At 51.0% G+C, this 15,967-nt stretch overlaps 3 protein-coding genes across 3 annotated transcripts; 2 read left to right on the top strand and 1 right to left on the bottom strand.

Annotated features, from left to right (window-relative positions):
• Positions 1-1,904: 1,904 nt before the first annotated feature.
• GT037_003304 (glycoside hydrolase family 31 protein) lies at positions 1,905-5,148 on the top strand (the record flags this gene model as incomplete). Its single annotated transcript, XM_038928351.1, has 6 exons — positions 1,905-2,537; positions 2,591-2,786; positions 2,836-3,002; positions 3,052-3,394; positions 3,450-4,846; positions 4,897-5,148. 6 exons carry the CDS (start codon positions 1,905-1,907, stop codon positions 5,146-5,148), a joined length of 2,988 nt encoding a protein of 995 aa, XP_038789629.1.
• Positions 5,149-6,854: 1,706 nt separating this feature from the next.
• On the bottom strand, positions 6,855-8,612 carry GT037_003303 (aminotriazole resistance protein; the record flags this gene model as incomplete). The annotated part of the gene is made up of 4 exons (XM_038928350.1): positions 6,855-7,355; positions 7,406-8,267; positions 8,316-8,489; positions 8,539-8,612. The coding sequence occupies 4 exons, from the start codon at positions 8,610-8,612 to the stop codon at positions 6,855-6,857; spliced, it is 1,611 nt and encodes a 536-aa protein (XP_038789628.1).
• A 2,211-nt stretch (positions 8,613-10,823) lies between these two features.
• On the top strand, positions 10,824-15,849 carry GT037_003302 (uncharacterized protein; the record flags this gene model as incomplete). Its single annotated transcript, XM_038928349.1, has 8 exons — positions 10,824-11,049; positions 11,101-11,504; positions 11,552-11,887; positions 11,935-12,225; positions 12,272-12,914; positions 12,964-13,393; positions 13,444-14,740; positions 14,791-15,849. 8 exons carry the CDS (start codon positions 10,824-10,826, stop codon positions 15,847-15,849), a joined length of 4,686 nt encoding a protein of 1,561 aa, XP_038789627.1.
• Between the last annotated feature and the right edge of the window lie 118 nt (positions 15,850-15,967).

Below are 15,967 nucleotides of genomic sequence, written 5' to 3'. Positions count from 1 at the left end.
CATAAGGCGATCGGCGCACCGCTTACTTCTGCATACGACTATAGGACACTGAAAAATAGTCCACCCGCGTGATCCGTCAAAACTCGCAGTGCTGTGTTGAGGTCGAGCGGCTGCAACGTATGGGTTGAATGACGGGGATATACGGCAAACAGGATTCTATTCTGATCACGGTAGTCAATAAAGTTCATTGTGAAGTGGGATATATGCCCATCTGGAATCAGTAATCGATAGCTTGATCGTGCCTTCGCCTTTGTACTGCGACCAAACACCTGTTTGAGCCACGCTAGGCCAATCTTTTTGTTCGGCCAGCCAGAAGCGGATTAGGATATATGAGCCTGATGGACATCAGGATCAAGATGAGATCCATCCGCGCAGACGCAGGCTGTAAGCGAAATCCACTCGCGAGAGCCGTCTTTCATAGTACTCCTAACCTTCTGATCCTCATATGAAGCTCTACTGAAGCTCCTTTTTGAGCAGCCAACAACTACAAGTATAAAGCCCTTCTCATCCATATTGTATGTGTGCGGCGGCTCAACCTTGTAATACTCTATTTTCTCCTTCAGTAGCTCGAAGTATCGCGTACACTTTGCACTAGAATCGGCGGCGCGATGTTGACAGTCCATAGACGTTGACCATCGAGGCGTGGGCTCGTTGGCATGCCTCTGGACAAAATGGTCAACCCAGCTAATAGAAACGCGTTTTTGTTTAGGATATTCCTTTTTTTTTTTTTTGCAATATCGGAGGGGTAAATTTGAATCATCTCTCTTCTTTGTTGTAGGTGAGCCTCTGTAAGCTACAGTATGTACTTTATAAGCTCATCCTTCTCCTGTAGTCGTAAGTTGCGGCGTGGTAAACCAGATTCTTCTTGCGAACGCGTCTGGCCTCGGTATTTGCGTGTCAAAGTCGAGCGCACAGCTCTATGCTTTTCTGCTATTCTTAACCTATGAGATTTGATCTTTAGTTGCCAAAATACCACAATCTGCAATAGTTCCTCTTAATCCTGTTGTGCTGTGAAGCTGTTGTATTAAGAATAATCGCCACATTACGCGTCTCGGCGCATTTAGGAATGGCGCGCACGGACTGCCAAAACACGGTACTGGACTTGCTGGGGTTCGTTTTTCCGAGACGCCAAAATAAGCTATCCCAGCTTCTTCAGAGCTTTTCTGTGGATGCGGAATGTGATGAGATACTGTTTGTACTACGATTTGGTGACAAACTAGATCTAGCGTCACAATCGCGCTAAGTCGCGAGGAGTGGCACGGTATTTCGCGAACGACCCATAGCACGCGACTCTGTCCGTCACAACAACACGATGCTTCTCGAGCTTGATCCGCTCATGTTTGCTGCGTGCTCAAAACATGGTTTTCATGCACAAGTGCACTTCGAACGCAGCTCCTCCCGTCTTTCTGGAGCGCCCGCACCTGCAACTAGCCTCAACAATCTTTATTCCACAACCGGGGTTGAAGTCTGATTGACGTAATGACGGCCCGTCTACCATCTAATGGCATCTTCGGACTCAAGTTTGAGGCTAAGTCCTACGTGGTTTGCTCATCTAGCATCGGTAGGATTTTCGGACCTTCAATGGTGATGTCAAAGCCGTATCCACATCCCAGCTGGCCCCGCAAATGGCCACGCCGGCTCACATGGCGTCTGGATCGCATCGTGAACGGTACCTGTCAATCTGAAAAGCTCCCTGCTGTCCTCCCCGGATTGGACTCCGCTACAGCTGCAAGAGCGACTTATGATGCTATGGAGATGCTCAAGCTTGAAGTTTTTGTGTTACCCCGCAAGTTGTCGTGGTACGGTGGCTCAAATATGGGAGCATAAATAGGAGCTTGTGGTTTGGTAAAAGACTTGCCAAGCATCCGGAGTTTGATAGCTAAGCCTTCGCTCTCGAAGTCATTATGAGATTCGTCAATGTTGCTGTTTCAGCAGCTGCGCTCGCTGGCCTTGCATTTGGTGAGTCTGCTTCCGCCATTCATCCAGCTGCACTTCTGACATTGAAGCAACAAGGTCAAAGCATTGCGGCGTCAGGGACAACGCGAGTTATACCAACTCTTACTCCTCAGATCAATGCTCTTCCCAGCCTGACGCCAACAATCTACGACGATAGCGCGCCAGACTCTCAAGCATGTCCAGGTTATAAAGCGTCCAATCTGGCTGACACTAGCCACGGTTTCACTGCTGACTTGACTATTGCTGGGGCCAATTGTCAGGCATTTGGCAACGACATCGCCGATTTGACCCTCGAAGTGTCTTACCAAGCCAAGGAGCGCCTTAATGTTCGCATCTACCCCAAGCACATCGCACCAGCGAACAGCACGCAATACATTCTTCCAGCTTCTCTGGTTGATCAGCCTGAGTGGGATGGCAAGACTACATTGAACAGCAGTGATCTTAGCCTCGAGTGGAGTAATGATCCTACCTTCCAGTTCAGGATCTCACGTGTCCATACTGGAGAGGAACTTTTCTCGACATACGGACATGTTATTGTTTATGAGGATCAATTCATTGAGATTGTGACAAACATGGTCGATGTAAGTAATCGAAGACGGTTAGAGACAACTTGTGATTAATAGCTTCATGCCAGGATTACAACGTCTACGGTCTTGCAGAGAATGTTCATGACTTCCGTCTGGGCACTAACCACACCCAAACGTTCTACGCTGTGGACGCTGGTAATACTGTCGACCGCAATGTATATGGGGTGATTCCCTTCTATCAAGAAACCCGCTACGGGCAAAACGGTTCCGCGACCACTGCTCACGGCATGTATGCCCGCAATGGTATGTTGAACTGGGACAAATGCAATGACCGGATATTGACTCGCTCCAGCTCACGGCCAGGAATGGTTGCTTCGTGAGAACACCATCGCTTACCGCACTTTGGGTGGCAGCTTCGATCTCTACTTCCTCAGTGGTCAAAAGGAAGATAAAAGTTCGAGTGCTCTGACAACCATCGCCCAATTCCAGGCTGGATGCATCGGCCTTCCAGCTATGCAGGTTAGTGAACCTCAAGCCTGACACGTCTGAATCGGCTAACTACTGCAAGATGTACTGGACTTTTGGCTATCATCAAGCCCGTTGGGGCTACGAGAACATCTCCGTAGTTCAAGGCGTCGTTGACGGTTACCGGGAGGCCAATATCCCTCTGGAGTGCTTGTGGAACGATCTCGATATCTACGACCTATATCGCGACTTCACCAATAACGAGGTCACATATCCTCTGCCAGCATTCACTAACTTCATCGAGCGGTTGCACGCTAACGGCCAGTATTACGTCCCTATTATCGACAGCAACATTTATGTCTCAAACCCCAACAATGCTAGTGACACGTACGCGCCCTTCGAGAATGGTGCAAATCTAGAAACCTACATCCGAGACCCTACTACTGGTAAGTTCGTCCTCCGAACTTGGCATTTAATACCTTCTTTAACTCTCTGTTTCAGGATCTTATTACTACGGAGACAACTGGCCAGGCTTTAGCGTTTGGGCGGACTGGCTTCTCCCGTCTTCTCAGAGATGGTGGACCAATGAAATCGTCCAGTGGCATAAGGGTACTCCCTTCGATGGCATCTGGATTGATTTGAGTGAGGCTGCATCTTTCTGTGCAGGTTCATGTGGTAACGATCGTCTCAACGAGAACCCTGTGCACCCACCTTTCCTCCTGCCCGGCGACCCACTCACCTTTGACTTCAACTATCCCGAAGGATTCAACATCACCAACGCAACTGAAGCTGCTTCTGCTGCTGCTGCCTCGGCATCGCAGTCTTCAGCGGCCTCCGTCTCTCCTGTCCTTCCGCCTGCCACCACCACCACTCAAGGCAGGACTGAGCCAACCCCTGGTGTACGCAACCTCAACTACCCACCTTACGTCATTAACAACGTGCAAGCGGGTCATGCGCTCGGTAAGAGCTCGATCGCACCTAACGCAACGCACAACGACCAATATAACACGACCGAGTATGAGATGCACAACCTGTTTGGTCTGCAGATCTCGAACGCAACTTACCATTCGCTGCTTGAACTTTTCCCTGGACGTAGGCCTTTCACTGTCGGACGCAGTGTCTTTGCCGGCAGTGGTAAAACCACCAGTCATTGGGGAGGCGACAACACAAGTACTTGGGGCAGTATGTTCTTGTCGATCTCGCAAGCTTTCACCATGATGATGTCCGGTATCCCCATGTTCGGAGCCGACACTTGCGGTTTTGCTCGCAACACTGACTTCCAGCTCTGCTCTCGATGGATGGAGCTCAGTGCGTTCTTCCCCTTCTACCGTAACCACAACGTCAAGGCCACTATTGGCCAAGAAGCATACCGCTGGTCTTCGGTCGCAGAATCTGCACGCCGCGCTATGGCTGTGAGATACAGCCTTCTTGGATACATGTACACACTCTTCTACCATGCTCACACCAAGGGCGAGACTGTTATGCGCGCGCTTGCTTGGGAGTTCCCGAACGATGAGTCTCTGCGCGAGACGTACAACCAGTTTATGCTCGGTTCTTCCATTCTTGTCACCCCTGTACTAGTACCGAACGTCGAGACCGTGCAGGGCGTGTTCCCCGGGGTTGGCTCAGGCGAGCGTTGGTACGATTGGTACACTCTTACTGAAGTTAATGCTAAGCCAGGCGAGAACGTGACTTTGCAGGCACCGCTCGAGCACATCAATGTGCACGTGCGAGGTGGGGCCGTCCTTGTGCTGCAGGAGCCCAAACTAACGACAGCTGAGACGAGAAAGACGCCTTATAGCCTCTTGGTCGCGCTCGACAGCAACAGTGCCGCCAGTGGTGATTTGTATCTCGATGATGGCGAGAGTCTGCAGCCCAATGCAACACGTCTAGTGCAGGTCAGTTGTCCCACACAAAAGCAGATCAACGTTACTAAATTATCACACAGTTCTCGTACAGTAATAATTGCCTTTCTTTCACGTCTGATGGCTCGTTTCACAGTACTCCCGTACTTGGTAATATCACCATTGCTGGACTCCACGAGCAGCCGCAGCAGGCTTCGCTCAGGGCTGGAGGGAAGAACTGCGACTCTTCTGAGCTGACCACTTCATTTGAGAGTGGTGTGCTCAAGATTTCCGGTCTTGACAAGTACACTGCCAGCGGTGCTTTTGAACAGGACTTCGAGCTTAACTTCAGTTGAGCGTCAAATGCGTGACGTCACGCTAGGTATCCCTCGTGGCTAGGGAAAATGCAGAGCTTATTTGTACTACTTCATATGGTATAGGGGAAGAGAAGATCGGAACATGATTTGACTTATGATGTTAGCGAATGATTAGCGTTGAGACACGAATATTTGCCGGCGCTGTCACAGGAACAACCTCGTGTGTCAGATCAACTCCGCAGTTTTACTTTCTGGCGCTCCTGTTCGCAGTCAAGGTCGACGAGGTTGGGACTCTGACACGAGGTGGGTATCCACTCGTAGAAGTGCTGGTGTACTTCATGAGGCGGCAATAACCATTTCCCTGGAAAAATATCAGAGGTTCGTCATAGCCGGCTGCCGGTATGGTGAAGAAGTGGCGGCAAGGAAGCTAGAAAAGTGGAGCCATGTCCGTGACATACGACAATATCTGGCGTACGTACTTGAACAATCCCTCCACATAGAGTGAAGGTAACAACCATCTCGTTTTGTCACGTGAAGCACTGTAAAATTCTTTCAGAATCGATACACGTCTAGGAAAAGACTAAACCGTCTCTTAACAGCTCAACCTGCACAAGAACTAATCGAAGTGTGGCGTTTCGGTGGGCTTCTGCAGCTTCTTGGGCATGAAGGTCTGCGATCTACTGCAAAATAAACATGACATACCCAGACTAGAATGATCTTTCTCGTCATCATCGAGGTTTGCTCGTAGGCAGACGTTTGCGTCTGCAGCCCAAGCCGAGGCATTGTTCACATGATGGAGCTGTCCAGCCCTGCCTTGTGCGTCCCAACGTGCACTGAATCAGTATATATGGTCCAGACGCAAATCTATAAGATTCATCCTCAAGTGCACTAATTCTGACCGCAGAAGACTGGTTACTACAGACTTCCACTGGTGTGACGACGCGAAATCAACGGTCAGTAACTGTTCGCATGATTGAATGCCCACTTTTGGTCACTGGCGAGTACAATGATGAACGACCCAGCATGCTTCGAGACCTTCACAGGTAATGCCTTCGATAGTTTCTTCAAGACAGGCCACATGCGTACTTAGAAGGTCAGAGGCTCGATTCTAAACGAGTTTACCTTACCCGTAAGCGTTAGTATAGTGTGCCGAGAGCTGCAGAAAGTAAGATAGAGTCACAAGATCGCGACGAAAAGAACGGCGGGAGCAGTCTATCCTAGGGCCTCAATGACATCCACATTGAGAAAACTGGATGCAGGTGAATGATGGCGTATAGGTTGGAAAGACTGCACTCTTTCATTGATAGTCTTTTGAAGCGAAAGAGGAAAAAATGGGAGCGATGATGGGATGAGCATGACCAGACTAATAGGCAGCCTGTGCAGTGCTTATATTCCGATTTCAGACACCATCGGCATCCCAGTGTATAAAAGCCCGGGGAAGTCCCCAATCAACATACTCGAGAAAGTGAACACGCTGGCGAAGGTTCGAAAAAGGCGAGGAGATCAAGGCACGGGGGGCGCATGGAGCTTGATCTCCAGCGCTGACATTGGGATTCTTCAAGGGGACAACGACTTCACCGGGGCTTATGTAGAAAAAAGAGCGTGACCAAATTCCGAAGTCAAAAAATGCTCCACAACACATCTGGTGTGAGTAAATTTTACTCTCTTTTCTATACTATACATTACTACCCAGATGTTTCGTTGGAATGAATGTACAACATCACTTGCAATGTAAAGTGCTCAACCTAACTATGTCGTGACTGGGTGGGTTGCAGCTCATGGGAAGAGGACGTCTCAGTCGGAGCACTTGGTTCTGCCTTCTCCCAAACTGACCCGCGCATACTTTCTGGTACCGTGATGGCGAAAACGCTGAGGAAGAGCCCAATGCCACTCAATATGACGCAGCTGTAGTACACACTTCTATATCCAATGGTACTAAGCTCACCCTGAGGAAGATTCGCGTCTCCATACGTCTTCTCGATACCCTCTGCAACTGCAGTAAGCACAGCCAAACCAAGCACGCTACCGCCGACCTGCAGCGCGACGTTGAAGACGCCGGCAGCAGCACCTTGGTCCGACCTGGAAGCGGAAGAGACGACGACGAAGTTGGCAGTGATGTACACAGCACCAATGCCAGCGATGTATAAGATCATTCCAGGGAACGTGTAGCGCCAGTACGAGGTATCTTCGGTGATGAAGCTGAAGAGGAGCACACCGGGAATCGAAAGGGCCCAGCCGATGATAAACTGGCCATACAGTTAGCAAATTCACTTGGAATTAGGGGACAAGACCATACCATAGCCCTTGCGCCGAGTATGGGCACGAGGCGACCCGAGAGAGTGTTGAAGATGAGAGCGCTCACGCCGAGTGGGATGAAGAGTACTGAGGTGTGAATGGCGCTTGCGCCGTAGGACTGGAGCTGGACGGTAAGGAAGTATGTACATGCTTGCCGAACAGCGTACGTGTTGACAGCAAGAATCAGTGTGAGGTTGAAGGACAGGTTGCGGAAGAGATGGGGAGCCAGGATCGCCTGAGAAGCTGAGCGTTCATGTAAGACGAAGACGACAAGTAAGACGACCGATACCGCAAGCGTGGCGATGATCTTAGCATCGTCCCAGCCTTCGGTATTAGCGGAGGTGAGCGCATATGTAAGGAGGAGGATACCAGGGATGCCGAGGGTGATACCAAGAGCGTCAAATCGGATCAGGCGCTCCTTGACTGATTGAAAAAGCTTCTTCTTTGGCACCTGAGCGCTCTCATTTGTACTGCCTCCGTCTGCGGGAGGTGGAGTAATAGCACGAGGAGAAGGGACGCGAGGAAGGACAGCATATGCCGCCGGAATGACGATTCCCGAGATGATCAAAGAGATCCAAAAGATCCAACGCCATCCCAAGAACGCTGTGAGGACGCCACCAAGTATGAGTCCGATGATGAAGCCCAAGGAGCCTGCGGCGCCCCAGATTCCAAGCGCTTTTGCCTTCTGCGTTGGATCGGTGAAGTGCAGAGCGATGTGCGCTTGCGCTGGAGGGATGGTGAAAGCAGCGCCTATACCCTGGAATGCTCTAGCAACCACCAGTCCTATGAAGGTAGGAGAAAGAGCGCAGACCAGACTGAATAGAGCGAAGAAGATCATGCCAAAGAGTAATACGCGGCGATGACTAGACTGATGTTAGTCATGCCGACAACGCATGATCGTGGAAACCAACCCAAAGATGTCTCCTCCACGGCCACCTAGCAAGAGGAAGCCACCAAACGTAAGAGCGTAAGCGGAAATGATCCATTGTAGATCTCCAACATTTATTCCAAAGTCTGTTTGGATGGTAGGAAGCGCAATTGTGATGGCACTCAAGTTTGCAAGATCGAGAAACATCGCAGAGCAGCTGGAGCTTTGTGTTAGTCAGGTCCAAAGTGAATGCGATCGATACTAACACAACAGCCAGGATGAGGTAGGGACTGCTCCCTGCCATGCGGTCAGGGACAGCCTGAACTCGTCGGAAAACCATCATGCGTAGTCTTGAGCTGCTGTCTGTGGCAAATCGTGGAAGATAGACAGCTCAAGAACACTAGAAGATATTTCCAATGTCGTCAGATGGATCGAGCGAAGCGGCAAAGGTATATTCCAAGGTGGTAACGTCGACTCATCCACGCTAGCCCTGATGTGGCGTAGCGCAGGGAGTAAAAAACACAGGGCCATACGGAGGTAGCTTGCCGCGGGCCGTTCGCCTCGATCCCATCCCTGGCTACGCACCGAAAGACCACGGCCCAGACGGGCGCGCCCTCGTACCGCCTCTGCTCGCCAACGAACACCGTGTTCAAAATGAATGTTGATTGAAAGCGGAACTGCCAAGTTGTGTGGCCGGCGCCACTTCCGGTTGGCTTATGCAGGCTGCCACCACATAGGACAAGCTCGTCCAAGCTTCAAGTGAAGTGTTTTCCGAGCGCGTAAACGGCCCATTATTACGTACATCTATACACATGAGGCTAGGAACCCGCTAAACGAAGTTAAGCTGCGGGAATAAAGCTTGAGTGGTTCAAGAGCTGGGACGGCACGCCTGATTGTCGAAAGGCCGTAAGGGCGTAAATGATGTCCAGAGAGCGCCCTTTCCTATATACAGCCCTTCCACTGGAGGCAAAAACATGGTGTCTATTAGAGGCTGCGAAACTTCTCATCGAAAAAACCAATCTACAACTCGTGCACTACAGGACAGCAAGCTGTTCTATACATACTTATGGTGAGGATTCCTGCTAGCAAAAGCTTGACTCTGCCAAGACATGGAACGGCCCGTCTGATGGACCGGGACACAGGGGTGACAACCGACTTGCTTGGCGGCCCTTTGTCCTGTTCTTGATTTTGTCCATGAGAGTCGATCGTTGATGCATGAGATGCTTTAAGAGCGAAACCACCACGGAAGACATCGCAAACGCCAGGATAGAAGAAAGAGATATGAGTTCGTATTGCTTTCTTCGTCCTTCAACGCAGGTGCTCTGCTGACGCAAGCGTGTAGCAGATTTGAGGACCCGCATTGAATGATCCATCAAGGTATGATGTGTGCTTAGCTCCGCGGTGACGATCACCAGCGTCTCAACATGTGACAAACCGCCGAGTTTGCTGTACGAACCCTGGCGGCAACTGCATGCCATTGTAGCTCACGCTGCTGACAGGCCGATATGTATAGCAGCTGCAAGTAAGACACGTAGATTGCAGCATGGGGAGCCATATTTGCTGCACGCGCCACTGTCCTCGATTCTAATAGGTACCTTCAAGTCTTCATGTTCTGTTCTGAGAAGGGAAAGTTGCAACATCGTTCTGACGTGCTTCATCTCAAGGCAGGTAAGCAATTCTGTCCGAAGAACACTGCCACTGACTGTATCTGTCAGAGCCCAACTGCTCTGGCGAGCTCAAGAGACAGGGTATTTGCTTCCGTATACTGCAATGTACAGCTTGCAGGGCGACTATCTCATCTCCGACACCATCGTGGCGCTACAGCTCAGGCCCCCGGCCCACTAAGTCACCATATCCGCCGGCCGCTTGCATCAAGTCTTGTGTCCTGTCGGCGCAATTCCATGCGTGTTGGTAGACCTCAACAAACCCTCACAACACCTGGTCCGGTGAATTTTATTGTGCGTTGAATCAGTCAAAATCGAGAGGATTTTCAAGACAGCATGAGGAGCTGACACGCCAGCTCAAGCTACTCAACGGCGTTCATTGGATATAGAGAGTCGCATCACGCTTACCCTGGATAGTCTTTCTGGTGATCAAAAATCGAACTATACTCGATCAGCGACATCTTGACCCAGTAAGAATGGAATCCAGCATCATTACGAGTCGTGAAACTCAAACCTCGGTCCATCGTTACTGTATTCTAGTGGAGTAGCGTTCTCATCCGAATTAAAAATCCGCCGCAAATACGAGACGCCTCTAGAGCCACCAAGCACTCGCTAAACCCTTGATACAGGATTTTCCCCCATGTGAGGTTTTCCTGCACGTAAGCTACTTCCCGCCCACGCTTAGTGAGCGGCACAGGAATAAGGGTTGCATACAACCATGAAGTAATCAAGACTTTTCCATCATGGATCATGCAAAAGAAGTAGGCGAAGGAATATTCCACTTACCGGTGATGCATCCGGAAAGGCAAGCTGAGATGGCGTATATAAATAGTATGTCGCCAGCTTGAATATCCATCAAGCAAGTCTTTTGCAAGAACATCTCCGCCATGTCTCTCGAGCCCATGCCCTTCTTGAGCGGCCCCGTTGCGAGCAATGCAGGGCCTCATGAGTATTGTGATTCACCTAGCGATATTGTTTCTATGATACCGTTGTCGAAAGTGCAACAGGCACTTTGGCTGGATTACCTGGTCAGACCTCATGTGTCTCACTACCATCTGAGGCTTGAAATCGACGTATCCTACCTGAATCCGAGCTTGGAGAAAATCCTTCAGGGTGAGTATATCTATGTTCAAACAGCGTGGGTTGCTGACAACAATGTTGTAGTCATCCAGACATTAGGAAACAACCATCAAATGCTAAGAACAACATTCCATCTTGATGGCGATAGCCAGGTAAACAGGCCATTCATGGCTGTTCACTCACAGAATACATCAGTCCAGCGATTCGAGATCATCAACGACGAGGCAAGGCTCTCCTCCTCTCTTCGTCGCGGCTTCAACCTTTCGGCGGAGTTCCCAGTACGCTGGGTTATACACCATAGCGTTACGTTCGAAGGAGGAAACCTACAGACCAAGTGCAAACTATTCGCTATCGGCCACCACATCGCCGTGGATGGCTTCAGTCTGAGTATCCTATCCAAAGAGATACTGCAACTTCTGGACATTCAGACGAAACAGCCTGTTGCTGAGCAGTCAGGCCTTTCGTACGGAGAATACGTGCAAAGACAGGTAAATCGTATCATCTGCTTGATATTCAGCCCACTGACACAATCCAGGACGCATACTTACGCAGCGTAAACGGACGAACAGCCAAAGAGTTCTGGCTGTCACAGGTCATGCACACCTCGCCTTTCTCATGGCGTGTCGCACCTCCAGTCAAGACCACCACTGACTACCGGCGCATGCACACATGGGCATTCTTTCCCAACGAGCAGCTCCAGAAGTGGAGTGAACTGTACAAGACATCGTGGTTCCGTGTTGCATCTACTGTCATCAGTTTAGTCACAGATGGAAATGCAGAACCCGCCCCGCATCACGATCGGGCATTGTTCGTGGCGTTCGGCGCTCGCCCCAAAGAGTTCCAGAATTGCGTCTCGCACATGGCGAATACAGTGTGTACTGAAGGGGCAATAATGAATGCGTAAGCTGACCCAGACAGATGCCAGTCAAAGTCCCGCTTGCACGCTTACTACAGGACAACACCACATTCTTGGAAGCTGTCAAGGCGTTTGGAAAGAACCTCTCCACCGCGAAGAAACACGAGATGTACCCATTCCTCAGCTTGATCGAGGAAGCGCGAAAGAAGATGGAAGAGCGGCAACTCAACTTCAAGGTAGCAGTGACGTTCTCGCCCAAGCTGGCTAGCAAGGCGTGTTCCATATACCCCGTGGAAGGCGTTTGGGATCTGTTCTTCTGCTTCCTCGAGCATGATGACGGGGTTTCACTTGGCGTAAGTTCTCCTCGAGGTGTTCTTCAACAGTGACTAACGTCTCAAGGTCATTGCGAATCCCGATATTTTTGGTGATGAAGCCATGGCGAAACTACAAGCGGACTTCATCACCACGGCGAAGTTATCGCAACAAGACAACTCGTTCAGACTTCGCGACCTCTCGTTCTTTCGGAACCGTGGAGTCGCCAGCATCACCAACGGCTCGGCAGTGGAGGATGCCGAGAGTATAAGCAGTTCGCGAGTACATCTTTGGATCAAGCAGCGTGCCACTGAGCAACCCAACACCATCGCGTTGTCTTCGGCCGAGCGTAACGAGACAGTGACATACCGCGAGCTGGCGGAGCGTAGCAGTCAGGTCGCACATTACCTCGTGGCGAGTGGTGTATCTTCAGGTGAAGGCGTGCTGCTGCACATTGCTCGAGGGTTCAACACAGTCGTATGGCTCCTTGGAATTCTCGAAGCGGGTGCTTATTACGTCGTGTTGGACAGGAAGTTACCTGACAAACGGAAAGCCGCCATTGCCGCCACCTCTGAAGCGAGATTTCTGGTGACTGACGACTTCAAAATCCAGCAAGTTCTATCTGACCTGGTCATCACGGTGGTAAGCCTCGATGTTGTCGATCGAGAACTACAGACGCAGCCGGTGACGACCCTAGATAGTACCACGAAAGACAATGATCTTGCTTACAGTAAGTCTAGTCTTCCGCAAACTCACACGGCTATACTGATGATTTGTAGTCGTCTTCACGTCCGGCTCAACCGGGCGACCAAAGGGCGTTATGGTCGAGCAGTCAAACCTGAGCCACTACGTGAGTGCCACTAGCAGTGTCGTGAAGATTGGTCCAGGCAGCCGAGTGCTCCAGTTTGCGACATTCGCGTTCGACGCATCTGTTTTGGAGTGGGCAGTTACGCTATCGTATGGCGCAACTCTGTGCTTCGTCGATCATCCGGAGCTGCTTGTAGGAGACTATCTCGCGACTGTCATCGACAAGAACGAGGTCAATTTCTTCCACACCACACCCTCAGTGCTTGCCACAATCCCGACGGACAGGTACTTGGCTTCGCTGAGGATGATATCCGTTGGGGGTGAGCCGTCCTCTGCGGGACTGCTTGCAAAGTGGAGGCAGCGAAGCCAGCTCCTGCACGCTTTTGGCCCGACGGAAACAACGTATGTTGTGGCCTTTTACATCGCTTAGGAAGACAAGCTAACAAATGTAGTGTTATCGTGACAATTGAAGTCATTGGCGAAGACCAGCGCAGCGACGCTCCGCTCCCATCGCCATCCAAGATTGGAAAGCCGTTTCCCAACTCGCGAATCCTCATCTGCGCCGATGATAACAACGACGAACTCCCAACTGGCGAGCACGGAGAAATCTGCATCGCTGGCCCTCAAGTCTCTCGTGGCTACATAGGCCAAACCGAGCTTACGCAGAAACACTTCCACACCATCCAGCTGGACGGTCACAATACGAGAATGTACCGGACAGGCGATAGGGGATTTCTGGATGCAGATGGCAAATTATATATCGGCGGACGCATGAAGAACCGCGAGATCAAACTACGAGGCTACCGCATGGACTTGTACGAGATTGAGAAGAGCATTTTGGACAATAGTCCCGAGGTGCAAGTCGCCTCCGTGCAGGTGCATGCAGATTCGTTGGTAGCATTTGTTGTACCAGAAACGGCCCCATGCGATGTCATTCGTGGAAGATTGGCGTTGGAGGTGCCGTCTTACTCTCTCCCTGCTCGATTCTTTGCAGTGCGATCTCTGCCATTGAATAGTAATGGGAAGATAGACCATGCGCAGGTTTCTGAACAATTAGAAAGTCTACTTGCGTCATCTCCAAAGACAAGTCCTGCACAAAAAAAGGTATCAAGCACGAACTCGAAGTCGATCGGGGCAGGCGCATCTTCAAGCCGTAGAAAGAGCGTGTCAAAAGTTCTGAGGGATCTTTGGACGCAGACTCTTCGTTTGAAAAGTCCACCTAGCTCCGATATATCCTTTTTCGAAGCTGGCGGACACAGCATCACCTTGATAGAGCTTCACAAGCGTCTCATAAGCCATTTTCCTGGCTGTGAGATAAGCTTACTGGACATCTTCCAAGCACCCACCATCGAAAAACAAGCTGCGTGTCTCGCTGGAAAGATGGAAGTATCCGAACAAGGATTTCATTTCTCCGAAAGTAATTATGGTTCTGGTTCTGATAGTGGCAGCGATTCAGAAGCTCCTACAGCTGCTACATCTCTCAGCAACTCTCTGGACCTTGACGACAACAAGTTCGCCATTGTAGGTCTGGCTGGATACTTCCCCGGTGCTGTTGATGTGGATAGCTTCTGGCAGATGATCATCAACGGTAAAACAGCTGTCACAAGTCATGATGAAGCTGTCGCACCCTCTGATATGGCGGAAGATGAGATCTTCGTCCCTCGATACGGTTCTATGCCCGATCTTCCACCAGTCACAGCTGGCGCATGGAACATGACTGCGGAGGAGGCTGACCTCACAGATCCGCAGGTATGGTGCTGATTTTACTCTGAAGAACCTTGCTGAGAGAAAAATTATAGAAACTGCTCTTCCTCTCCATTGCGTCCCAAGCGCTCGCAGATGCCAGAATCCCCGTCACCAAGGGGGTACCCAACCCCGCTGGCGTCTTCATCGGTTCAGCGCACAACACACATAAAGATGCGCCTAGCACACCACTGCCCGCCGACAGCTTTCAAGCTCGTCACCGCACGCTTCTCGACCCGCCAATCTCTACTTTCACAGCCTACAAGCTCAACCTGACGGGTCCTAACGCGACACTTAACACAGCCTGCTCAAGTGCGTTAGTCGCGCTACAGCACGCCCTCTCCGCTCTACGTGCCGGCGAATGTCCCGCTGCCCTCGTTGGTGGAGTGACCGTCGCCTTTCCACAGTTGGGTGGGTACGTGACAGCGCCAGGCCAAGTGTTCAGTCCGACGGGTCATTGCCGCCCGCTCGACGCCGCTGCCGATGGATCAGTACCAGCTGATGCGGTAGCTGCGGTAGTTGTGAAAACGCTGAGCGCAGCACGCCGTGACAATGACGCCGTGTATGCGGTGATTGAGGGTTGCGCGACGGGGTCTGACGGCTCGGTCGACAAGGTTGGCTTCACCGTGCCATCGAGCACAGGCCAGGCTCGAACAGTAGCCAAGGCCATTAGGAGCGCAGGCGTAGCCCCCGAGGCGTTCAGATACGTTGAGTTGCATGGAAGTGGGACGAGCATGGGAGACGCGCTGGAGGTGAGCGGACTGGAACAAGCGCTTGATCAGGTGCAACAACCTCGTGAGATGAATGGGTGCGTCGTCCATGTGGGCAGCAACAAGGGTGCTTTTGGCAACACAGAGGCAGCAAGTGGTATGTTGAGTTTGATCAAGATGGCGCTAGCTGTCTCGAATGGCTTCATTCCGCCGATGCCCAAGTTGAATGCACTGAATCCGATGTGCAATTTCGATGGCAGGTTGCGTCCACTAGTTGGTCAGCTTAAGTTGGCGCAGGATGACAGGGTGGGTGTGACGAGCTTGGGATATGGGGGGACAAACGCACATACAGTGCTTTGCGCTGCGGAGGCACATGGCGTTCAGAAACGGTTGAGGAGCGCTTGAAGTTGCTTGCTTGTTTGTGACAAATGGAGTATCATGCTTCAGCAACCACTCAAACACATCCTGTAAGTACAGCGGTGATTATGTGGCGAGTAGAAGACAAGCAGACATCAGTCACGTT

This window comes from Alternaria burnsii, assembly GCF_013036055.1.
Source record: "Alternaria burnsii strain CBS107.38 chromosome Unknown 746, whole genome shotgun sequence".
Lineage (NCBI taxonomy): Eukaryota > Fungi > Ascomycota > Dothideomycetes > Pleosporales > Pleosporaceae > Alternaria > Alternaria burnsii.
The sequence above is the reverse complement of the archived record's forward strand: the minus strand, read 5'-3'. Positions and strand labels throughout refer to the sequence as shown.